Consider the following 26735-nt stretch of genomic DNA (forward strand, 5'->3'; position numbering starts at 1 on the left):
ACCTTTAAACTTCCTATTATATATATATATATATATATATATATATATATATATATATATATATATATATATATATATATATATATATATATATATATATATATATATATATATATGGAGTGGTTCAAATGAGAACCACAAAAGATTAAGAACCCTAAGAACCTTCATTTAATAAGTAAATATTTATGGTGAATATGTCCATATATGTTAAAATCCCAATTTATACAGTCCATTTATAGTGGTATGAACACATTATAATGTTCGTAGAATTGTTCGGGTTTATCCTTCTACATCTTTTTGGTTCATTAAAGCCGAAGGTTTGCAACCTTTTTTTTTTTTTTTCGATTTTACCATTTTTAAGTTAGCCCATAAAACTGAACATTTCTATCAAAGTTAATAGATTTAACGAACAAAAACGGATAAAACCAAACATTTTTGCCAAACTTAAGAGCTTTAATGAACCAAACATACATAAAAACGTTTTAAAAAAAGTTGCAAACTTAAGGACTTTTATATCATTAGCCCTTTATTTATGTCTAACATGTGCATGAAACAAAAATCCACATAAAAGACCAAAACAACCTTGCTATATTTTGAAAAAACTCCAACACGTCCTCACCTTACTAGAGAAAAGTCAAAGCACGTCCTCAACTTATGATTCACATACGTCAAAAAGAAAATAAAGTATAATACCGAAACAAAATATAGTTTTAAATGAATACAAGTGCATCAAAAAACATCATAACATTCACCATATGTTTTTATTTAGAGAAATCTAAATATATGTGAAAAAGTCCACCAAAGTTTATTATTGAAAATGGTTTTTTTCCATGTATTTTTATTTAGTTCAACCGGAACCGGTTTTTTCTAAAAACCAACCGGTTCAATTCGGTTTAGAAATTGGTGTAAAACCAGTGATAGTAGAACCGTTCTCTTTTCCTGTTTTCGGTCCAACCGGTTTTTAAAACCTGGTTTTTACCGGCTGTCTTGTTTCATTTTTATCAATGATTTTTTTATTAAAATAAATAAATAAATAGAGATAAAAATCACACACAAAGTGTCCCATGCGTATAAGTAAACCCATATAGACAAAGAATATGATGCATGATTAAACTCACAAACCTACTAACATCTTATATATTGAACATAATTAAACATAATCATGCTCATCCACTCTAAAATAAAATATACAAATAACAAAACCACCGGAAAGTACCATTACATTCTGTAAGTCCCTAATATGCCAGTGTATCAGTCAGATCCGTTTGATGGTGCGGAATCCCAATCAAACGGATGATGTCAGATCAAATAGAAGAGAAGGAGAAGAAGAATAATATGAATCTTAAATGTATTGATAATATGAATTAAGTTCCTTACACAAGATTCATCCACACAAACGTTCCTTTCTCTCTGGTCGTAAACTCCTTAGGGTTCATCAATCTCTACTCCTCACCCTAACACCTCTATTTATACTTGGAATATGGGCCAGAAACAAATGGGTCGTAAATGAGTTTACGGCCGTAAACTCAGCCATAAACAAGACCATAAATTCACAAATATTATAGAAAAATACAACTGCCTAGAAAAGTAAAGTATAAACCATATTTTGACCCAACAATCTCCCCCTTGGTTTATAGTTTTCTTTTCTTAATGACCCAACAAGCTCCCCCTAAAAAGTAGCTGGCTCTTCTTATTAATCTTCAATGAGAGATTGGCTTCAGCATTTATCTTCAATGAATGACTTCATCTTGAGCAGTTTGGCATTGAACGCACATTGGGTGAGGAGGCTTGACGTACTGATTCTTGAAAGATAACGTTTTCAGCTTGAGAATCTTCAGAGAGAACATCCGAGGGAACAAATCTTCTAGATCACTTCAGCAAGTACAACAATAGCAGTAGACTGATTGAGGAGACTTCAATGCAATCCGTCACATAATCTTCAGTTACAGATTCACCTTGCTTCTGGGGTTGAAGAATTGAATGTTGAAAAAATGATCTTCATTTCTTGCTCCTTTGAATGCGAATTCTTCGATGCTCACGGATGAGGCTTTGGCTTAGAAATCTTCAACACAAACTCCATGAGTTTCATCTTCACCTGAAATCACTTTTCAAGACAAAACAAAACTAAAAGAAAACTTAGCATACAAATTAAAATAGAAACAAAAATATTTTTGGATTTTTGATTTTTCTGAACCAGAAATAAAACATAAATAACACTATTTTTGGATTTTTAATTTTTTTGATTTTTCTTTGATTTTTGATTTTTTTTTTATTATTTTTAATTTTTAATTCTCCCCTAATATTTAAATTAGAAGAAACTATGACAAATTTAACAAAAATAAAAATGATATCTAACTTTAAGAGTGATTTGGGATCAAAGTTTTTAGACAACATTTATCCACTTGTCGGTACCTTGCATATTCACATCTTTGTCTGGTCGATCGTCGGTATTGTTGTCTACTTAAACACGAAAAATTGTGACAAATTTAGGACATATTATTTGTTACAAGACAGCTGAACTTAAGTTCCTAAAAAATTATATCTGATCCTAATTTCTTAGATATTATATCTTAAGGACCATTCATCTGACGACGACCAACGATATTGTTGTCCACCTAAATTGAGCAGCGAGATCTAGAGACAATCTGTATGAGTTCAATTTTAAGTGTACTGGAACGTGTTTCCCGCTTTCTGATATGCCCCAGCCATCAAGAACTTCCAGAGTACTCCTTACACCGGGTGAGCAGACAACCATTCAGAGAGAGAAGAGATTCAGAATTCTATTGCTAACTACTTTAGAGGGGTTGAGAAGAAGAAGGTTGCATATGCTGTGTACCAGGTCGGATTAGAAGTCGCGCAAAGGAGACAGCATATGGCTAACAGATAAGAAGTATTTCACACACACACACACATACACACACACACACACACACACACACACACACATATATATATATATATATATATATATATATATATATATATATATATATATATATATATATATATATATATATAGCCTGCAGAGAAATAGAGTTGCATATGTTGTGTACTAGGTCGGATTGGAAGTCACGCAAAGTAGACAACATATGACTAACAGACGGAAAGAAAGAAAATGATATTCTACAGACCTAATTTATCAAAATTTACCAGTCGCCCCATCCAACCGGAATTAAGGATAGAATCCGCACATCGAGAAAAAGTTAAACCACGGTTCCAAGTACGGGTTCATTTAATGTGACGAGTAAATTCCCATATATATCTCCCTGCTCAACCTATCCGAGCGTCGTATTGTCAGGCTGAACGAATCTAACTAGGTAAAGATTTGTCAAGTCTATAAATTTCCTAAGTTCAACTCTGCCTAGTCATGTCCATTTAAAAATTTTCGTGCCTACCGACGCATCAAACCAGAGCATAGACCCTTCAACTTCGGGTACGTTACGCAGACTCAGATTGCCTGTTATCACTTGATAATATCACTTCCCAAAACATCTCCCTCAATCACATTCCGTTAACACCATATTTTTGATTTTTTTATATTTTTTTTATTTTCTAATTTTTGTTTTGTTTTTATTTCTCCCCCTAAATTTTTGCATAGGAGAGAAACGAAAGTAAATGCGCAAATTTAAACTATCCTAAAACGAAAATTAGTCTTTAAAGTGAATCAACTTAAGACAAACTCAGGAGTATAGAGAAGAAAACGCAAACCGTAAGTCACCGATTGAATCTGCATCCAGAAGGTTTGAGAACAACACGCATAATCTCAGAACAGATCCAAAAATTCTTCATGTCTTTAAGCACAAACCCCATGTGATCCCTTCCTTTCAGCCTTTCCCGCAAAGGACACATACTCTCAAATAATGGTCTGAATGTTGTATAATACCTTAATAGGTAAAAAACTGAAATTTCAAAAATATGATGCAATTTTTACTATATGATTATTTTATATAAAAAATTGGAAGAAAAATGCAATTTTCAAAACATCATACCTTAATATGAAATTTTTTGATAGACTAATGCAATTTCATAATGTATAATGTCTTAATAGCTAAAAAATTGAAAACTTAGAAAATAATAAACAAATTTTAAAGTATGATGACTGAATATCAAAAATTTTGGAAAAAAATGCAATTTTCTAAATATGATATTTTAATATGAAATTTTTTGAAAGTTTAATGCAATTTTGTAATGTATAATGTCTTAATTGGTAAAAAAAAATTAAAAATGTTGAAAATAGGATGCAAATGTATAATGTCTTAATTGATAAAAATTGGAAGAAAAATGCAATTTTCAATACATGATGTCTTAATGTGAAAAACTTTGAAAGGTTAACACAATTTTGTAATTTATAATGCCTTAATAGGTAATTCAAATTGAAAATTTTGAAAATAAGATGTAATTTTAAAAGTATGATGTCTTAATATGAAAAAATTGAAAGAAAAATGCAATTTTTATAGTATGATGACTTAATATTAAAAATTGAAAGAAAAATGCAAATTTCAAAGTATGATGGCTTAATAAGGAAAGATTGGAAGAAAAATGCAATTTTTAGAACATGATGTCTTAATATGAAAAAGTTTGAAAGTTTTTTGCAATTTCGCAACTTATAATGTCATGATAGGTAAAACAAATTGATAATTTTGTAAATAAGATGCAATTTTCAAAGTATGATGACTTAATATGAAAAAATTAAAAGACAAATGCAATTTTCAAAACATGTCTTAATATGTAAAAAAAATGAAAATTTAGAAAAAAATTGCAATTTTCAACTTTCAAAATATCAGGTCTTAAAATATCATGTCTTATAGTGTTGTAAAACTCGCCGAGTTGGCCAAGTACTCGTCCGAGTACTCGCTACTCGGCCCTTTACCGAGTTGGCCCCTTAATAGGAAAATTTTTGAAAATTTAATGTAGTTTTGTAATGTAGAATGTCTAAATAGGTAAGAAAAACGAAAATATTGAAAATAAGATGCAATATTTGAAGTATGATGACTTAATATGAAAAAAATAGGAAGAAAAATTCAATTTTCAAAATATGATGACTTAATATCAAAAAAATTGGAAGAAAAATGCAATTTTAAAAAACCTGATGTCTTAATGTGAAAAAGTTTGAAAGTTTAATACAAATTTGTAATGTATAATGTCTTAATAGGTAAAACACATTGAAAATTTTGATTATTAGACGTAATTTTTAAATGACTTAAAATGAAAAATTTAAAAGAAAAATGTAACTTTCCAAGTATAATAACTTAATAGGAAAAAGTTTTAAAGGTTAATGCAATTATGTAATGTATTATTTCTTAATAGGTAAAAAAATTGGAAATTTTGAAAATAAGATGCAATTTTTATTGAATCGTTACTTAATATGAAAAAATTGAAAGAAAAATGCAATTTTCTACGTATAATGACTTAATAGGAAATCTTTTGAAAATTTAATGTAATTTTGAAATATAGAATGTCTTAGTTGGTAAGAAAAAGGAAAAATTTTGAAAATAAGAAGCAATTTTCAAAGTATGATGACTAAATATGACAAAATTGGAATAAAAATGCAATTTTCAAATCATAATGACTTAATGTAAAGAAGTTTGAAAGTTTAATGCAAATTTGAAATGTATAATGTCTGAATAGAAATTACAAATGAATAATTTTGAAAATAAGATACAATTTTTAATGTATGATGAGTTAGTATGAAAAAATTTAAAGAAAAATCCAATTTTCAAAACATGATGTGTTAATGCGAAAAAGTTTGAAAGGTTAATGCAATTTCATAATTTATAATGTCTTAATAAGTAATACAAATTCAAAATTTTGAAAATAAGATTCAATTTTCAAAGTATGATGACTTAATATGAAGGAATTGAAAGAAAAATGCAATTTTCATAGTATGATGACTTGATATTAAAAACTAAAAGAAAAAATTATTTTCAATGTATGGTGACTTAATCTGAAAAAATTGGAAGAAAAATGCAATTTTCAATACATGATGTCTTAATGTTTAAAAGTTTGAAAGGTTAATGCAATTTTGTAATTTATAATGCCTTAATAAGTAATACAAATTGAAAATTTTGAAATAAGATGTAATTTTAAAAGTACGATGTCTTAATATGAAAAAATTGAAAGAAAAATGCAATTTTTATAGTATGATGACTTAATATTAAAAATTGAAAGAAAAATGAAAATTTCAATGTATGATGACTTAATATGAAAAAAAAAATTGAAATAATAATACAACTTTCAAAGTATGATGACTTGATATGACAATAGTTACACAAAATGCAGTTTTCCAAGTATAATGACTTAGTAGGAAAAAGTTTGAAAATTTAATTGCAATTTTGGAATATTTAAAGTATGATGACTTAATATGAAAAAATTGATAGAAAAATGCAATTTTCAATACATGATGTCTTAATATGATGACTTAATATGAAACAATTGGAAGAGAAATGCAATTTTAAAAAACAGGATGTCTTAATATGAAATTTTTTGAAAGTTCAATGTAATGTATAATGTCTTAATTGGTAAGAAAAATTAAAAATGTTGTAAATAGGATGCAATTTTTTAAGTATGATGGCTTAATATGAAAAAATTAGAAGAAAAATACAATTTTCAAACTATGATGTCTTAATGTAAAAAAAAATTGAAATTTTAATGCAATTTTGTAATGTATAATGTCTTAATTGGTAAAAAAATTGAAAATGTTGAAAATAGGACGCAATTTTTAATGTATGATGATTAAAAATGTAAAAATTGGAAAAAAAAAATTGCAATTTTCAAAACATGATGTCATAATCTGATAAATTTTGAAAGTTTAATGCAATTTTGTAATGTATAATGTCTTAATAGGTAAAAAAAATGAAAATTTTGAAAATAAGATGCAAAATTTCAAAACAGGATGTCTTATGAAATTTTTTGAAAACTAAACGAATTTTGTAAAGTATAATAACTTAAATGGTAAAAAAATACAAATTTTTGAAAATAAGATGCAATTTTTTATGATGACTTAGTATGAAAAAAATAAAAGAAAAATGTAATTTTCAAAACAAGATGTGTTAATATGAAATTTTTTGAAAGTTTAATACAATTTCGTAATTTATAATGTCTTAATTCGTAAAAAAATTGAAAATTTAGAAAATAAGATACAAATTTTAAAGTATGATGACATAATATGAAAAATTTAGGAAGAAAAATCCAATTTTCAAAACATGATATCTTAATTAGAAATTTTTTTCAAAGTTTAATGCAATTTTGTAATGTATAATGTCTTAATAGGTAAAAAACTGGAAAATTTGAAAATAAGATACAAATTTCAAAATATGATGACTTATTATGAAAAAATTAATAGGAAAATGGAATTTTCAAAACATGAGGTCTTAATATGAAAAAATTTGAATGTTTAATGCAATTTTGTAATGTATAATGTCTTAATAGAAAAAAAAATTGAAAGAAAAATGCAATTTCAAAACATGATGTCTTAATATAAAAATTTTTGAAAGTTTAATTTAATTTCTAAATGTATAATGTCTAAACATGATGTCTTAAAATGAGAGTTTTATGAAAGTTTAATACAATTTTGTAATGTATAATGTCTTAATAGGTAAAAAAAAAATGAAAATTTTGAAAATAAAATGCCATTTTTTTGAAGTATGATAAGTTGATATGAAAAAATAAACAGGAAAATACAATTTTCAAAACTTGATGTCTTAATATGAATTTTTTTTGAAAGTTTAATGCAATTTTGTAATGTATAATGTCTTAATAGGTAAAAAAAATTAAAATTTTGAAAATAAAATCCAAATTTTTCAAAGTATGATAAGTTAATATGAAAAAATATCAAGAAAAATACAATTTTCAAAACATGATGTTTTAGTATGAATTTTTTTGAAAATTTAATGTAATCTTGTAATTTATAATGTCTTTAATTGGTAAAAAAAATGAAAATGTTGAAAATAGGGTGCAATCATTAAAGTATGATGAGTTAATATGAAAAAATTGGAAAAAAAAATGCAATTTTCAAAACATGAGGTCTTAATATGAAATTTTTTTGAAAGTTTAATGCAATTTTGTAATGTATAATGTATTAATTGGTAAAAAAATGAAAATTTTGAATATAAGATACAATTTTCAAAATACGATGACTTAATATGAAAGAATTAAAAAAAGTTCAATTTTCAAAGCATGATGTCTTAATATGAAAAATTTTAGAAAGCTTAGTGTAATTTTGTAATGTATAATGTCTTAATAGGTAAATAAATTGAAAACTTTGAAAATAAGATGTAAATTTCAAAGTAAGATGACTTAATATGAATAAATTAAAAGAAAAATGCAATTTTCAAAACATGTCTTAATATGAAAATTTTTAAAAGTTTAATGCAATTTTGTTATGTGTAAAGTCTTAATAAGTAAAAAATTGAAAATTTTGAAAATAAGAAATAATTTTCAAAGTATGATAATTTGATATGAAAAAATTAAAGAAAAATGCAATTTTCAAAACATGATGTCTTAATATGAAACTTTTTGAAAGTTTAATGCAATTTTGTAATGTATGATGTCTTAATAGGTAAATAAATTGAAAACTTTCAAAATAAGATGTAAATTTCAAAGTATGATGATTTGAAATGAAAAAATTAAAATAAAAATGCAATTTTCAAAACATGATGTGTTAATATGAAAAATTTTGAAAGTTTAATGCAATTTTGTAATTTATATTGTCTTAATCACATGATGTTTTAATGTGAAAAAAGTTAGAAAGTTTAATGCAAATTTATAATGTATAACGTCTTGGTAGAAATAACTAATTGAAAACTTTGAAAATAAAATGCAATTTTTAAAGTATGAAGACTTAATATGAAAAAATTTAAAGAAAAATGCAATTTTCCAAGTATAATGACTTAATAGGAAATTTTTTGATAATTTAATGTAATTTTGAAATGTAGAATGTCTTAATAGGTAAGAAAAAGAAAAATTATAAAAATAAGATGCAATTTTTGAAGTATGAAGACTTAATATAAAAAATAGAAAGAAAAATGCAATTTTCAAAATATAATGTCTGGATATGAAAATTGAAATAAAAATGCAATTTTCAAAACATAGTTACCTAATATGAATAGGTTTGAAAGTTTAATGCAAATTTGTAATGTATAATGTCTCTACAGAAATAACAAACTGAAAATTTTGAAAATAAGATGCAACTTTTAAAGTATAATGACTTAATATGAAAGAATTTAAAGAAAAATGCAATTTTCCAAGTATAATGACTTAATAGGAAAAATTTTGAAGATTTAATCTAATTTTAAAATACAAAATGTCTTAATCGGTAAGAGAAAGGAAAAATTAGAAATAAGAAGCAATTTTCAAACTATGATGACTTAATATGAAAAAATTGAAATAAAAATGTAATTTTCAAAACATAATGACTTAATGTGAAAAAGTTTGAAAGCTTAATGCAAATTTATAATGTATAATGTCTTAATAAAAATAAAAAATTGAAAACTTTGAAAAGATAAAATGCAATTTTTAAAGTATGACGACTTAATATAAAAAATTTAAAGAAAAATGCAATTTTTCAAGTATAATGACTTAATAGGATAATTTTTGAAAATTTAATGTAATTTTGAAATGTAGAATGTCTTAATACGTAAGAAAAATGAAAATTTTGAACATAAGATGCAATTTTTGAAGTATGATGATTTAATATGAAAAAATAGAAAACTTTTGAAAGAACGATGACTTAACATGAAAAAAAATGCACTTTTCAAAATATGATGACTTAATATGAAAAAATTGGAAGAAAAATGCAATTTTCATAACATGATGTATTAATGTGAAAAAGTTTGAAAGTTTAATTCAAATTTTTAATGTATAATGTTTTAATAGAAATAACAAATTGAAAATTTTGAAAATAAGATGAAAATTTTAAAGTATAACGACTTAATATGAACAAATTTAAAGAAAAATACAATTTTCCAAGTATAATGACTTAATAGGAAAAATTTTGAAAAATTAATGTAATTTTGAAATGTAGAATGTCTTAATAGGTAAAAAAAGGAAAATTTTGAAAATAAGATACAATTTTTGAAATATGATGACTTAATATGAAAAAATAGAAAATTTTTGAAGTACGATTACTTAATATGAAAAAAAGAAAGAAAAATGCAATTTTCAAAATATGATGGTTTAATATGAAAAAATTGGAATAAAAATGCAATTTTCAAAACATAATGACTTAATGTGAAAAAGTTTGAAAGTTTAATGCAAATTTGTAATGTATGATGTCTTAATAGAAAAACAAATTGAAAAATAAGATGCACTTTTTAATGTATCATGACTCAATATGATAAAATTTACAGAAAAATGCAACTTTCCAAGTATAATGACTTAATAGGAAAAATTTTGAAAATTTAATGTAATTTTGAAATATAGAATGTCTTAATATGTAAGAAAAAGGAAAAATTTGAAAATACGATGCAATTTTTGAAATGTGATGACTTAATATGAAAAAACTGAAAGAAAAATGCAACTTTCAAAATATGATGTCTGAATATGAAAAAATTGAAATAAAAATGCAATTTTCATAACATAATGACTTCATGTGAAGAGGTTTGAAAGTTTAATTCAAATTTGTAATGTATAATGTCTTAATAGAAATAACAAATAGAAAATTTTTGAAGTACGATTACTTAATATGAAACAAAAAGAAAGAAAAATGCAATTTTCAAAATATGATGGTTTAATATGAAAAAATTGGAATAAAAATGCAATTTTCAAAACATAATGACTTAATGTGAAAAAGTTTGAAAGTTTAATGCAAATTTGTATTGTATGATGTCTTAATAGAAATAACAAATTGAAAATAAGATGCACTTTTTAATGTATAATGACTTAATATGAAAAAAAAAATTACAAAAAAATGCAACTTTCCAAGTATAATGACTTAATAGGAAAAATTTTGAAAATTTAATGTAATTTTGAAATATAGAATGTCTTAATATGTAAGAAAAAGGAAAATTTTGAAAATACGATGCAATTTTTGAAATGTGATGACTTAATATGAAAAAACTGAAAGAAAAATGCAACTATCAAAATATGATGTCTGAATATGAAAAAATTGAAATAAAAATGCAATTTCCAAAACATAATGACTTCATGTTAAGAGGTTTGAAAGTTTAATTCAAATTTGTAATGTATAATGTCTTAATAGGAATAACAAATCGAAAATTTTGAAAATAAGATGCAACTTTTAAAGTATAATGACTTAATATGAAAGAATTTAAAGAAAAATGCAAATTTCCAAGTATAATGACTTAATAGGAAAAATTTTGAAAATATAATGTAATTTTGAAATGTAGAATGTCTTAATAGGTAAGAAAAAGGAAAATCTCGAAAATAAGATGCAATTTTTGAAGCATGATGACTTAATATGAAAAAGTAGATAATTTTTGAAGTACGATGACTTAATATTAAAAAATAGAAAGAAAAATGCAGTTTTCAAAATATGATGGCTTAATATGAAAAAACTGGAAGATAAATAGAATTTTCACACATGATGTTTTAATGTGAAAAAGTTTGAAAGTTTAATGCAAATTTATAATGTATAAAATGCAATTTTTAAAGTATGATGACTTAACATGAAAAAACTTAAAAGAAAAATGCAATTTTCCAAGTATATAATGACTTAATAGGAAAAATTTTGATATGTTAATGTAATTTTGAAATATAGAATGTCTTAATAGGTAAGAAAAAGGAAAATTATAAAAATAAGATGCAATTTTTGAAGTATGAAGACTTACTATAAAAAATAGAAAGAAAAATGCAATTTTCAAAATATAATGACTTAATGTGAAAAAGTTTGAAAGTTTAATGCAAATTTGTAATGTATGATGTCTTAATAGAAATAACAAATTGAAAATAAGATGTACTTTTTAATGTATGATGACTTAATATGAAAAAATTTACAGAAAAATGCAACTTTCCAAGTATAATGACTTAATAGGAAAAATTTTGAAAATTTAATGTAATTTTGAAATATAAGATGTGTTAATAGGTAAGAAAAAGGAAAATTTTGAAAATATGATGCAATTTTTTAAGTGTGATGACTTAATATGAAAAGATAGAAAGAAAAATGCAACTTTCAAAATATGATGTCTTAATATGAAAAAATAATGACTTAATGTGAAAAAGCTTGAAAGTTTAATGCAATTTTCAAAACATGTTGTCTTAATGTGAAAAAGTTTGAAAGTTTAATGCAAATTTGTAATGTATAATGTCTTAATAGGTAAAACAAATTTTAAATTTTAAAAATTAGATGCAATTTTTAAATGACTTAATATGAAAAAATTAATAGAAAAATGTAATTTTCCAAGTATAATAATTTAATAGGAAAAAGATTGAAAAGTTAATGCAACTTTCTAATGTATTATTTCTTAATAGGTAAAAAAGTTGAAAATTTTGAAAATGCAATTTTTAAAATATCATGCCTTAAAAGAAAAAGAATGAAAAAAATGAAAATAAGATGCAATTTTAAAAATATGTTTTCTTAATATGAAGAAATTGAAAGAGAGATGCAATTTTCATAATATGATGTCTTAATAGAAAAATGTTTACTTTATGCAATTTTCAAAATATCATGCCTTAAAAGAAAATAAAAGTGAAAATAAGATGCAATTTTCAAAATATGTTTTTCTTAATATGAAGAAATTGAAAGAGTGCAATTTTCAAAATATGTTTTTCTTAATATGAAGAAATTGAAAGAGATGCAATTTTCAAAATATGATGTTTTAATAGAAAAAAGTTTATTTATGCAATTTTCAAAATATCATATCTTAAAAGAAAAAAAATGAAAAAAATTAAAATAAGATGTAGTTTTCAAAATATGTTTTCTTAATATGAAGAAATTAAAAAAAATGAAAATTTCAAAATATGATGTTTTAATAGAAAAAACTTTATTTTATGCAATTTTCAAAATATCATTCCTTAAAAGAAAAAAAAATGAAAATAAGAAGCAATTTTCAAAATATATTTTCGTAATATGAAGAAATTGAAAGAGTAATGCAATATTCAAAATATGATTTCTTAATAGAAAAAAGTTTATTTTATGCAATTTTCAAAATATCATGCCTTAAAAGAAAAAAAATGAAAATAAGAAGTAATTTTCAAAATATGTTTTCTTAATATAAAGAAATTGAAAGAGAAATATGATTTCAAAGTAAGATGACTTAATAGAAAAAAGATTATTAAATTCAATTTTCAAAATATCATGCCTTAGAAGAAAAAAAAATGAAAATAAGATGCAATTTTCAAAATATATTTTCTTAATATGAAGATATTGAAAGAGAAATGTAATTTTTAAAGTATAATGTCTTAACAGAAAAAAGTTTATTTAATGCAATTTTCAAAATATCATGCCTTAAAAAGAAAAAAAATGAAATTAAGATGAATTTTCAATATATATTTACTTAATATGAAGAAATTGAAAAAGAAATGCAATTTTCAAAGTATCATGTCTTCAGTGGTAAAAGATTGAAAGGAAAATGCAATTTTCATGTCGTAAAAGAATAAAACAGAACAGTGATACTCAAAATGGGATGATTTTTTAAATGTAATGAGCTAAAAAATAAGAAAACTAAAAGTAGAATGTTATACTTGGAAGATTTTTCAAATTAAAATGCATACATGAGAAAAAAAAAGTTTGATGTTTTCATGTTGTAAAGGAATGTAAAGTGAAAGTTGAATGCTAAAACTGGTATGATTTTTGAAAATGCAAGTTGCTAATTGTAAAAAAACTAGAATGCTATAATCAGAAGATTTTTCAAAGTAAATGCATAGATGAGAAAAAAAAAGTTTGATGTTTCCATGTTGAGAAAAAGGAAAAGTGAAAGTAGAATGCAAAAAATTGGATGATTTTTTAAAATGAAAGGTGCTAATTGTAAAAAATTTAAAGTAGAATGCTATAACTAGAATATTTTTCAAAGTAAATTCATTGATGAGGGAAAAAAAGGTTTGATGCTTTCATGATGTAAAACAAACAAAAGTTACGAAGTTGAACACATAAATTATGCAAATGAGAAAGAGTGAACATGAAAACATACTTTTGAAAGAGAAGAGGCCATCTTTCTTTGGTGGCCTGATTCCTTATTCCCAGGTAAATGCGACCTTTTGTTTTCTGAAGGAATAACACAGAAAAATGGCGAGTGAATTAGTTGTAGAATATCTATTAAGTTGGTGAGTCTCTGGAAATTACGTACATACCCCTGAATTCTGGAGCACCTTTAAATGGATCGTAGCCTAGACCATGCATATCCTGCTTTGGATTTAGCACATAAACCTGGAAAAAAAAAAAAAAAAAAAGACAAAAAGTATGAGGAGACACTAATCACCACTTTTACAATTCATGTGATGCATGGAAAATGATGAAAACAAGGATATATAATTATATATACGCACTGGAGTACTTTTGTGGAGCTGACTAACACCATCAGTAGAGAGTTCTGCAGCAGATGCCATGTCATCCTCAGCTTCAACTTGAGTGGGACCCGCAACAGGTGCTTTTGCATCTTCAGAAAGAGCAAGAAAAGCTTTTCTAGCTTCTCTGTGCAATTAGAGATGGTTAATCAGAGCACTTTAAAAGCATCTTTTTTCCTTGTGACTGCATGCTTTTATTAGATTATGAAAAATGCAGTTGTGACATGTTAGAGATGATTTTTGAAAATGCAAATTGCTAAAGGTAAATTCTTAAAAGTAAACGCATAGATGTTTTAATGTTGTAAAAAGTGGTATGATTTTTAAAAAATGCAAAGTGCTAAAAGTAATAGATTAGAAAACTGAAAGTAGAATGCTATAGTTGAAAAATATTGCAAAGTAAAATGCATAGATAAGAAAAGAAAAAGTTTGATGTTTTCATGTTGTTAAAGAAAGAAAAATGAAAGTAGACTGCTAAAAATGGGATGATTTATGAAAATGCAAAGGTGCTAATAATCTGAAAAGTGAAAGTAGAATGTTAAAATTGGAATGTTTTTCAATGTAAAATGAATAAAAGAGAAAAAAAGTTATGTTTTTTCAATTTGTAACAAAAATAAAATTGAAAGTACAATGTTTAAAAATGACTTGTTTTTTAAAATGCATGGTGCTAATAATATGAAAAGTGCTCAAACTTGAATTTTTTTCAAGGTAAAATCCATAGATCAGGAAAAAAAAAAGTTTGTTGTTTCAATGTTGTAACAGAAATAAATGTGAAAGTATAATGCAAAAAATGGAATGTTTTTTGAAAATGCAAGGTGCTAATATGAAAACTTAAAGAAGATTGCTAAAAATGGAAGGTGTTAGTAATTAAAAACTAAAAGCAGAATGCTAAAATTATAATATTTTTCAAAGTAAAATACATAGATGGGAAAAAAAGTTTGATATTTAATGTTGTAACAGAATGCTAAAAATGGGATGAATTTTTAAAATGCAATAATAATAAGACAACTGAAAATAGAATGTTTTAATTGGAAGATTTTTTAATGCAAAATGCAAAGATTAGAAAGAAAAAAAGAAAAAAAAAAAGTTTGATGTTAACTAACATCCAAGATCTCCATCTTAGGATTCATTAATACTATATCTTCATGAAGGAAATAAGATTAGCTGATGTTACCTCATACAAGCAAAGTTAGTCCAAATTGTGTTCATATTCTTTTATGCTGTTAGGAGTTCCCTTCATTTAGTTAAGCTTATTGTAAAATGACTAACTCCTGCATGTGTGGTATACAAAGGGACTGGTATTCCCCCATCATCCCCTGCACAAGTTTATGACATGAAGCATCATTATAGAATACAATAATACCATGATTATCTCTAAAAAAATTGGAAGAAAGAGCTAATAAAATAGATAAGACAACTTATTTGCATTATTAACATTGAACAACCAGAAAAAAAATACACTACAGGGATCAAAACCCTAGTTGGTGCAGTAAAATACCAAGGAATGGATCCCCTGAACCGACATAACTGGTGCAGAAAAATATCCACAAATCTGTAAAACCCTAAAGCAAAAAATCACCAAAACATTTTACTTCTTAATTTATTCGCTTTAACTAAATAAATAGTGATCAATCGATGTTACATTGAACCATTGATCGTTATGATATTTCAATTCTCGGTAATGTGCAATAGAAGTGTGTGAGATAAATGATCAAGAATAATACCACAGTCGACAGATAATATATAATATCGAGGCCTTTCTCTAAAACAAAATTTCCATGCGTCGAAAGAAGAAGATGAAGAGAGAACAGAAACTGGAACAAGAAACTTACCGGAGATAATCGTCGTCTGAAAAAAGGATGAGAAGAAGGCGGGAAATAATCGTCGTCGAAAAGAATGAGAGAAAAGGCGGAAGGGATGATGAATTTCGAGGGAAGGGGAATGCATATATATATATACGCTTCGTAGGGAGTAGCGTCGAAATTACGTAGTTTCCTTTTTTTCTTTTTTTTATCGTTGCACCGTCTTAATTTACATTTCTTTTCCATAAATAAATCCTTAAAAACGTAATTTCTTTTACATAAATCGCCGATTAAAATCGTAATTTATAAAATGTTTAAACAAGTAAATAGATAAAATAATTAAATATTAAACATATGCTTCGACTTTTTTATTATTATACTATATATTAAATTTCTCCATCTTTAGCTACAGTAATTTTGTTAAGAATTTGGCAAGAATGGTCCTTCCATTATATATACATGTCTACTTTTGGTTTTCTTTTTTCCAGTCTTTGTTTTTTGGGCAATTTCTGCCGTTTGATAGATTTTTGTTGCTACGTGTTTGACACCTGTTGTCTTCACCGTTTTCCCGCCCAATCACTTTTGGATTGCTGGCGTTTTTTCCGATCTTTATTTCAACCACTTTCCTTTTATTTCTCTGTTTCTATCTATCGTTGGCTTCCTTTTGTTCCTTCTCCGTTTCCTTTTAGGTGAACGCCTCAAATTGACTGATTTTGTTGTTCGAAGGTTGTGTGTGTTTTGAATCATTGGAAAAGAACGCCCCACATAGAGAGAGTGGACGAGATCGACAAGGAAGTAGGAAGAAGCAGCAACGCAGCCCGGCGCTCCTGGTGCTCCTTATCTCTCTTCATCCATCGGCTTCTTCTTCTCCACGTCTACTTCCCACCATCTACTCTAATCGATTTGTTTTTTGTAATCATCGACATCTTTGAACTGCTACGCCTCTCTTTTACATAGCTCTTGCTCGATCGAGTTGTTCCGACGGCGCAGATGTTTCCACTCTACCACACCACCGACTTCATATTTGTTCTTTGATTCCATATGTTTCGTTTGTTCACCACCTTCCTGATGAATTTCTTCATCTAAACAGTAAGGTTTTGATTTTCGATTTTCACCATCCTTCTCGACTTCTTCTTTTCTTTCTCTTTTTCTATATTTTGATTGATTAGTTTTTTGAATGATACGAAATCGAGTATATAAGATTTGATTGTAGCTCTTAGGATGCACACCAGCTGCTCGATAAAATGCTTAAACCAAGTTTTTCAAAAAAAATTATCAGATGATAACAACCATAGCCATGGGGACTGGTATAGCTTCAAGCCTTTAACTCGCATTTCGTTCCAGGAGAAGGAAATGGAATGTCAGATTCCATTCTATGAGTCAAATGAATGGAATTGAATTCCATACATACTCATATACTGTTGTGCTGCAGTGCAGATTCACTTTAATTTCTATTCAGTTTCCTTGAAAGATTTCCTCGATTTAAAGGAAGGGATTTCTATATTGCAGACGAAAGCTATGCAGGTAATTAAATGTAACATATAAGAACAGAACATTATTCCTTCATTCATTATAATGTCAATTTGAATTTCAATAGGATGATCTTAATTAGTATGTTTCTATTTGTAGTTTTTTCATTATAAATTAAATACATTTTTATTTTAACTGCAGGTGGCATTGATAGTTTTTTTTGCTCACATTGGAAGTTTTGTTCCTGCAGATGCTGCCAAAGTCGGTTTAACCGATAGGTTTGTTGCTTTTTTATGAATTTACCATTGTATTTATACAATGTTCTTAAAAATGATATTTTACTTTTTACTAAATTTATAAATCATAGAATTTTTGTGCTATGGGAAACAAGGTTATGGCTGCTCAACAATCCACATTTATGATTGATCTCCATCAACTTGGAATGATGCTCATGTATCTTTTTTTACTGAATGATATTTTAATAATCCAACAAATTAGTGCAAGATAATATATATATATATATATATATATATATATATATATATATATATATATATATATATTAAATTTATACTAATGTTGATTGCTTTAAAGGCATGTTACTTCTCGATCTTTATGTCTACTAGATGAATTTGGAAAGGGAACACTTACTGAAGGTTAGTTTTAAAAAAATTTGTTTATTTGATTTTGTATGTTACGGGGAGAAACTAACAATGGCCATATTACCCTTTTTAGATGGTATTGGTCTCCATGGTGGAACTATTGATCATTTTATCTCAATGTATTCTCCTCCAAAGGTTTGTTTAAATCTCTTTGTTTTTTTTATTATTATTATATTCAAATTCAAAAGTTGACACTAAAAACTTATGTTTTCAGGTTCTAATTTGCACTCACTTGACACAAATATTTACTGATAGTGATTTATGTGAGGTAATCAATACAACATGAAACCATTAAAGTTTTTACTCATATCCTTTTTTGATAAATTACCACTTCCATTATTTTTGATAAATTTTAGTCAAATAAAGTCAAATACCATACAATGAATCGTCTACTTCCTTAAAACCTGAAAAGATTAAAAGTTTCTAAAAATTAAAATCTTTCTTTTATTATATGTAGGCTGATTCCTGGCCGTTTCATGCGTTTTATAGTTTGTCTATTTATATAAGCGATTGTACTTCCATTGGTTGTATATCTTACAGAGGTTTCATTGGTTGATGCAATTTTGTCTTTACAGTTGAAATCAAGATAACGAAATTGGTAAGAAATCTCATATTCAGTATTCAGTTACTTTATTGTAATAATGAAGGAAAAAGAATTATTTTGTTTCTTTCTGTTTCTTGGCTTAGTGAGATAATGGATTTAAGAGGAGAAAATTAAAAAATTAACATTTTTTTCTACATGACTCCTAAATCTCTAAAAACATCACCGCTTATACTTTGGATACGGGCATGTTTTTTTTATTCGTTCATGCTTTGGATACTTGCAAATAACATGTTTGGTAAACTGCCTCAATGAGGCATAGGATTTGTTTTCCGAGAAGCCATGGCTTAATTTGAGTTTAGATTTTTTTCATTTTCAGATTTTATCAAGAAAGCTTACCAATAAGTATGAAGCATCCATTTAGTAGACACACAAAGACCCGTATTGGTTAGGAACAGTGAAAGAAGTGGTTAATCTCCTTTACATGAGAAAAAAAAATAACACCTCCTTATAGGTATGTAAATAATCTTCTCTTTTTTTTTAATTATTTATTTGTTTATTTTATAAATATTTTCATATCTTTATCTCATTCTGGAATATATAAAATTCTGCAGCTTGGAGCCTTTTTAGGTGGGGCTCTTTTAGTTGAAACAAATCTCATAACCCAAATTAAAGCCGATATTAGACCTTTTACTACACAGGTATCCCTTTATTTTTACCATTTTACCCTTTTACCCGAATGATGACTCACCTCCTGCATTTCTCACACACTTATCTGATGCTTTGGTGGTCATGGGTCTCCAACCATCTATCTCTATTGTAGAAACATGCAGAAACAGGAGTCAAGCACTACTAAGTTACAGATGTTTGCTGAAAATACAGTTGGTTTTAGCCATTTTAATGGGTTCTTTTTGGTTTTGGTGGTTGACTATGACGTAATCACCTTATTCCAGATGGATTCTAGGTGGTTAAAAAATATTTTTTTTCATTTTTAGGAGCATATTGCCCCTGCACACTTTCTATATTAATAAAACCAATTTTCTACAGCTTGAGGACCACATTGCCCCTACACATGGTAAGCATTTGACATGGGAGATGATATCCACATGAAAGCACATGGAAGAGGCATTTGAAAAGAGGTAGACCATTGTACTAAATAAACCTCAATTGAGTTTCAGTTTGATATCTTATATGTCATAATTCAATAACCTTAAACACATCAGATTTAAGGCTATTTTTGTCACTTAGGTCAAAATTACCATTTTCTGTCATTTAGCTCATTTAAATCAATCAACACAACTTAAATTAGTATTTTGGTTAATATAAACTTTGTATTACAGGAACAAAAACGAGCATCCAAACCGTTAATGCTTATTTTCACAATTTAAAAGTCTATTCTTTTTTGGTTATTTTGGTAAATTCGTCATTTTGACCGGATATTCAAATTGGATTTGATTTTCAATAGCCTGTGAATTTACTTTAAATTATATTTATTTTTATCAAAAGTTTGTTTGTTCGGAGGTAACCTGATAGCATGTGCTGGTCACCATCTTCTCAACATTCCCATTCTAGAAAAAAATACTAAATTTTCTGATGACAGTAATTAACTTCATGGCAGGGGATAGGAGGATGCAAAAGTTTGCAAAGTTATCGACAGCCACATAGCAAGCTATTGGATCCCAGTTGCACACGGGACAAAGGAGAAAATTGGCTGTAAAGCTATTTGGACATGAAAGTTTAGTATGTGGGAATCACATAAGGAATGGAATAGTGCATTCGATTTCCATTGGTTGCTTCTGTGGTGGAATGTTGTTTTGATTTCCATATGGATACACTTGATAAGCTTATATTTTTAACTTAGAAAGTCTAAAACTTCATACACCTTGACAAAACCTTTATTTTTGTACAATATTTTTTTTAGAATTGAAAGAAATTAGGGGGTGGAATAAGGGAAACATAATTTGTTATGGCTTTTGTTGGCTGAAAATAGACTGAAAACGAGCTACAACCAATCAAACATCTTTTTCAGCTACATGAGATTGAGATTCTGCCCCCCGCGGAGCGGGGATAACCATCTAGTTATTATTATTATTATTATTATTTTACATGGTTCCTATTTTTTGTAACTTGAATCGCCTAGTGGTTTAGTTTTGTTTTTGGTTTAATTTTAAAATAGTATATTTTCCTTCTTAGTCTTTTTTAATTTATTTATTGTTTTTTATTTGTAAATTCAAAATATAAGTTAGCTCCACAACACCGCACACCCAACTAATCTTATTCCCATCGATCCACCTAATTTATATATGACATTTCTTTTTATTGTAATTTTCTTTCAACGAATAAGAACTTTAAATCTAAATCCGGACAACTATCCATCACCCTCAAAGATCTCGAACTAGCCACCTCTTTACTCCGCCTACTATCGTTGCCAAGTCTAAGTTCATATTGAGTTAATTTAAATAATCACTCGGAACACAAAAGTTTGGGTGATATAAATACCAAGGTTCTAAATGGCGTGAGGCGTGACGTGGCGGTAAAGTCAAACCTCAAGCTTAACGAGCCATGGCAAGCCACGGCGTTTTTCAAGACGTAATTAAAGGCGACAATTTTGTAATAATTTATAATTATATTATTATATTAAATATAACTACTATTTAAAAATATTATATCAATAACTAATAACAAAAGGTTAACAAAAAACACAATACTTGTATCCCGGACTAGAAAAGACAAAACAAATAGCAAAAAAAACGTGTTTCAAACGATAAAACACGTGTCATAACGCGTCATGGCATGTCATGTCACACATTGTCACGCGTCACGCCTAACAGCAACATTATGAAGCTTTTCATAATGGCGAAGTCACACCTCACACCTTGAAGCGCGCCTTTAGAACACTTACACATACCATTTCTCCTGGTTATAGTTGTCAATGAGTTGGATTAGGTCATTTCCAATTTGATATGTTTAATTAAATGGATTAAGAAATCTCAACCCAACTCAACATGTTTAAATAACAGATTAAGATTTTCCATCTCAACCCAATCTTTTTATTAAATGGGTTAAAATTAGGTTGATACATTTATTATTTTTCCTAACCAACATCTTTAATAAACGGGTTGACCCGTTTAAAAAATAAAAATATATATATATAAATATAAATATAAAAAAAACCTTGAAATCCCAATGTAATCTTTAAATAAATTGTATACAACTTAAGCAACACTCGTATCAGACATCTAACTTATGCATCAGAGAGCAATATCGGTGCAACACCTCGACAATACTTCCCAACCTAGTGTCTATCTATTTTGCAGCGTAACTTCTCACATGAACATTGGAAGAGGGACCCACCCCAAGCGCTACCATACATCTCGGGAGCCACGTAGCATCCATATACACCCGACAAAAAGCCTTAATTTTTTCATTGCTCCCGGCCTCCCTTGTTCACCCAACGTCACAAAAGGAATTTCCGTCCATCATCACCCGCAAACTCCAATGATGCGAGCTCCACATCAACTCCACTATTGTTTTCAATTAGGTTTTCTGGATTAGGTTTTATGCTTGAATGTAGTTCATGCATAAGATCTTGATTTTGAACAACGACTTTTGTTTTGATTTTTATATCAGGAAGTTGAATTTGTTTTTTAATCTTATATATGTATGTGATGGCAGTGGTGGACACAGACGGTGGTGTTGGTGTAGTGGTGGTGACGGTATTAATGGTGTTGGTATGTGTGATGGTGGTGTTTGGTGGTCGATTTTTCGAAGGTGCATGGGTGGTGGTGGTGGAGTGACATGGCATTGTTGGTACTGATGGTTGGTTTTCTAGCGACAATGGGTTGTGGTGGTATTTAGTGGTTAGTTTTCTAGCAACATTGGGGGGTGGTAGTGAGGTGATGGCGGTAGTGACCAGTTGTATAAAGGTGGTTCTTTCATTTAATAACTAAAATAGAATTAAAGAAAATAAGAAAATGACAAATAAAATAGCAATTTCGTCATTTCATTAGATAGTAACGGTCTCAAGGACCACGCATGCCATTTTTAAAAAACATAAGGACAAACCATGTCAAACATTTTTAAAAAACTACAAAAATAGATGTAAACCACATAGACCAAAACTTTAATTTACTAATAACTAAATGTAAAAATAATGGGTAGACAACTTTCCAAAAGCTTTACTTTATTTTTTCTTTTTGTATTTACAATTATTTTGTAAAAATGTAGACTCCCTATTTCACAATCCACCATCTATGTCAAACAAATGACATAATTCATATAGGTAGTTAAATTTAAATTATACTCTTCAACAAAACCAAAAAGATATCGTCTTCTTGTTATACTCGAATCCTTTTGACTCCTAAACTTAAAAGTAGGAACTTGAAGATTTGAAGCTTCCCTTAACCATCATCATTGTTACAACTTACAATATTAATAAATATCAAAACCAATAAACATGCAAATGAGATTGCAAAACACAATAAATAAAACAAAATCACTAATGTCATTTATCTAGCATAATATAAACATATTATAATACACTTCTAAGTTCTCCAAAATCACATGAAGAAATCCACAATGCCAGTCTAAAATTATACACAATTTTAGGGTTTCAATCAAAAAAAGAAACACAAAATAAAATATTGACCATTAATAAAATTGAGATCAAACTCCTGAGAGCATAACTGCAGCAGTGAAAAGTGCCTCTTTCCCAAAGGGTGGAATCACAATGTGCCTGAAAAATCAATAGTACAAAATTTTTAATATTTAATGATAAAAACCACAAAATAAGAAATTGAAAGAAGCTTACTCATCTGTCTTTTTAAGACAATTGAAGGCTGAGATCATATTTTTGCAAATTTCTGGAAGAGAGTTGTCAACAATATCTTCCTTAGATTCAGTTGAATCTTGACATGGTAATGATATGAATGCCTAAACAAAACAAAAAACTTCATATTAATTTTCTTTAATTGATATCATGAATGCAACAAAACTCACCTGAAAAGCATGTGCTAAAAGCAATTGAGCTACTTCTGTGTTAATCTTCTTTATAATACTTTTTGTATTGTTCTCATTTGAAAAACACTTCAAAACTCCACCAAATGTTGAATTATTTGTAGAGTCATTAGACCTTCTAGTGCGAACAGATGTCTGCAAATTACAACATTAAGTTTTTTTTTTTTTTTTTAAATAATTAATAATCAAATAATGTGTTTGAACTTCAATTTTAAACACATAACTGGAATATGCTAAAATTACCTTGGGGATGTACTTTTGGAAATACTGAACAATCATATCCAGCTTTAGCTTAGGTTTATCCAATGCCTAATACAAAATTAACCAATAAATATGAAAATATTAAATAACTTAAAAGAAATAGAGCTTTAGAATTTTAATATATACCTGAAAGAAGGGTAACAATATATTTTTATCATAAGTAAGTTCATCCATGATAATCTCCATGGCAGGGGTTCTGCATCAAAATATATAAAAATATGACACTTTATAATTTGGTTAAAACATAAATTTATTAAAGTGAAAAGGATATTTAAAAAAAAAATATACCTTACACCATCAGCTCTAGTAGTCCAACCCTCCATATCAGCTGCCTTCTTAGATGAATCCAGCTCAATGATCTATTTTAGCTTCATAATGTCATTAATAGTATATAAATATTTAAATATTTGAAAATGGGTTATTAATTAATTTACCATTGACAAAAACTTCTGAACAGAAACACATGTATGTTTGATTACTTCAGGTAAAGCAATGGCAAGAGCTGTATGGGATTTTTCAGTTACTTCTGGTGATTCAGTGTCTGAAGGTGTTAAGACATTGCTAGAATCCATAGAAAATTGAGACAATTGACACATGGCTGATAAACAATCTTTGATTAGTGTTTTGTATGTTATCTTCCTTGATACCTGAAAAGTTTATTCAAATAATATCATTACATAAAAGTCTTTCTTGGTGTTCACACAAAAAAGGTCAAAAACAAAACAGAAGAGAGAGATTGATATTTAGCACACACCAATATCATATTGAGCAATGACTCCCTCAAAGTGACCCAATCTGAGTTTTCTGCATAAAAAAAGAAGAATTTTATTTACAAAAACACATTCTTTAAAAAAATTAAAGCTAGTAAAATGATGTTCACCTGTAAATGCCAAATTACGGATTACAAAATCTCCTTCAAGAAAACTGACAAGGTATTGAAAGAGTAGCATATTCCTCAAGGGCTGTAATGAAATTATGTCAAGGGATGCAAAAGACATGGATGCCCTTCTTGTCTTATTATAAAAAATAGTGGTAGAAAGCTTAGATAATGTAATGGCTAGATTTGTTGCACAAATTATGGTGTACCTTTATGTCTAGAACTTCAGTAGTTGCTTCATCTGCCACTTCAACAAGATCTTTTATAAGATCATGAAATGCCTGACACCATATAAAGAAGATATGCTCAACAATGGTAAGATAGAAAGAACTGAAAAAATAAAATAGGATCAAATTTAACTCACAGTGGCATCAAGTGATCCACTAGTTTTGCCATGATCTTCTTTCTCATTAGGAGAGAACTCTGTGCCAAATGCAAATGGAGACCATGCCTGACTTGAAAGAAATTTTCTAAATGATTTATAATGATATGGGGTTGGAAAATTATAATTTAAAGATAATAAATAAATGAGAAATCTGATACCTCTTCCACCACAACTAATTCATTACATGGGAGGGAAGAAGGTGAAGATGATTCTGATTTTTTTGCAGTTGAAAGATAAACTTGAGGGAAGCGCTGTGATGAAGGAAACATTAATGAATATCAAAAGAAAAATCAGTAATTAAGAAAGATTATAAGTCTGAAAATAAGCACACGGTTGAATACCTTATCTAACTCAAGTAAGAGTTGATAGCTTGACATTATCAAATACAGCGAATTCTCAACTTTCAGTATCTGGAAGATTTCCTTGTAAATTTTGCTATGGGATCAATTATAAGTTATCAGTAGTTAAACAATACAGCATAATATCAGGATTAGATACAGTTTACGAAAGAAAACCCTAAAAAATGGTTTGGAAAAGGTACGAAAACTCATTTTAGTTATCGAGGTAAGAATCCATCTGACAAACGAAATCAAATACGAACTGATTTTCTCTAGTGTGACGACGTCAATTTATCGAACACTTGGTGGGCAAAAATTCTACAAACTGAAAGGAGAGGGAAACGAGTTTACTTGGTGGGTGCAGGAGCATTTTCAGGAACAAGGAAACCAGAACGAACCGCTTCAAGAAAAGATAACCCTAGATACAAAATAACATGTACAGAATTGAAAAAACGCTCAAGAAATCAATATATTTTGAATGATTAAGATCAGGTAAACAGAAAAACGATACGTACTGTCATCGGCTATATGTTGAGTAGATTTACTGAAACAAGAAGTATCGAGAATTGCCATCGTATTCTCCTCCATACCTCCATTGCCTCCTCTTCTTCGTGTCGTCCCCATTTTCTTCGAGTAATTTCACTTCTATAATAACTCCAGTTTTCCAAGACTCGAAGATGCTGATGACGAAATCCAACGCCCAAATATATTAACCAGTTAAAATCCTGATAATCAAGCTTTTCACATAAATTTGATGCAAAAAACTTGAAAACCGGAGAGGCTGGAGAGATCTTGTTTACGTTTTCCCTCCAAAACTTGGTGGTTTGGGGGTTTACTAATGCTTGTCTGTTGATTAAACCAATGGGGTGTTTGGCAAGCTTCCCCTTTTTCTTTTTTCTTTTTTTAAGCTAATAAATTAAAAAATAATG

The 26735-nt window shown here is 27.6% G+C and overlaps 3 protein-coding genes across 11 annotated transcripts; 1 reads left to right on the forward strand and 2 right to left on the reverse strand.

Moving 5' to 3' along the window:
• Positions 1-1331: 1331 nt before the first annotated feature.
• LOC111885414 (G patch domain-containing protein TGH) lies at positions 1332-16408 on the reverse strand. Of its 5 annotated transcripts, none has more exons than XM_052770341.1 (7): positions 16287-16373; positions 15953-16016; positions 15629-15770; positions 14440-14584; positions 14245-14320; positions 14085-14158; positions 1332-3829 (listed from the first exon to the last, which is right to left on the reverse strand). In XM_052770341.1, the coding sequence occupies exons 3-7, from the start codon at positions 15661-15663 to the stop codon at positions 3794-3796; spliced, it is 366 nt and encodes a 121-aa protein (XP_052626301.1). In that variant the 5' UTR covers positions 15664-15770; positions 15953-16016; positions 16287-16373; the 3' UTR covers positions 1332-3793. The 5 variants fall into 5 exon arrangements, with proteins under 5 accessions (XP_052626301.1, XP_042757009.1, XP_052626304.1 ...); XM_042901075.2 differs by having other exon boundaries at positions 1332-3883; XM_052770344.1 differs by having other exon boundaries at positions 1332-3865; positions 16287-16372.
• Positions 16409-16518: 110 nt separating this feature from the next.
• Positions 16519-20896, forward strand: LOC111884340 (DNA mismatch repair protein MSH5). 5 transcript variants are annotated; one of them, XM_042901067.2, is made up of 12 exons: positions 16519-17563; positions 17689-17780; positions 17928-18004; positions 18321-18382; positions 18462-18523; positions 18603-18656; positions 18846-18986; positions 19292-19443; positions 19544-19630; positions 19753-19893; positions 19977-20068; positions 20548-20896. In XM_042901067.2, exons 1-7 carry the CDS (start codon positions 17536-17538, stop codon positions 18942-18944), a joined length of 474 nt encoding a protein of 157 aa, XP_042757001.1. In that variant the 5' UTR covers positions 16519-17535; the 3' UTR covers positions 18945-18986; positions 19292-19443; positions 19544-19630; positions 19753-19893; positions 19977-20068; positions 20548-20896. The 5 variants fall into 5 exon arrangements, with proteins under 5 accessions (XP_042757001.1, XP_052626305.1, XP_042757006.1 ...); XM_052770345.1 differs by having other exon boundaries at positions 16523-17563; positions 19309-19443; XM_042901070.2 differs by lacking the exon at positions 18846-18986 and having other exon boundaries at positions 16529-17563.
• Positions 20897-23414: 2518 nt separating this feature from the next.
• LOC111884329 (negative regulator of systemic acquired resistance SNI1) lies at positions 23415-26680 on the reverse strand. The gene is made up of 15 exons (XM_023880639.3): positions 26322-26680; positions 26158-26224; positions 25810-25903; positions 25627-25719; positions 25448-25534; positions 25293-25364; positions 25087-25168; positions 24961-25010; positions 24641-24853; positions 24495-24565; positions 24333-24402; positions 24189-24254; positions 23928-24080; positions 23740-23861; positions 23415-23664 (listed from the first exon to the last, which is right to left on the reverse strand). Exons 1-15 carry the CDS (start codon positions 26428-26430, stop codon positions 23595-23597), a joined length of 1419 nt encoding a protein of 472 aa, XP_023736407.1. The 5' UTR covers positions 26431-26680; the 3' UTR covers positions 23415-23594.
• Between the last annotated feature and the right edge of the window lie 55 nt (positions 26681-26735).

Source organism: Lactuca sativa, chromosome 4 (genome assembly GCF_002870075.4).
Source record: "Lactuca sativa cultivar Salinas chromosome 4, Lsat_Salinas_v11, whole genome shotgun sequence".
Taxonomy (NCBI): Eukaryota; Viridiplantae; Streptophyta; class Magnoliopsida; order Asterales; family Asteraceae; genus Lactuca; species Lactuca sativa.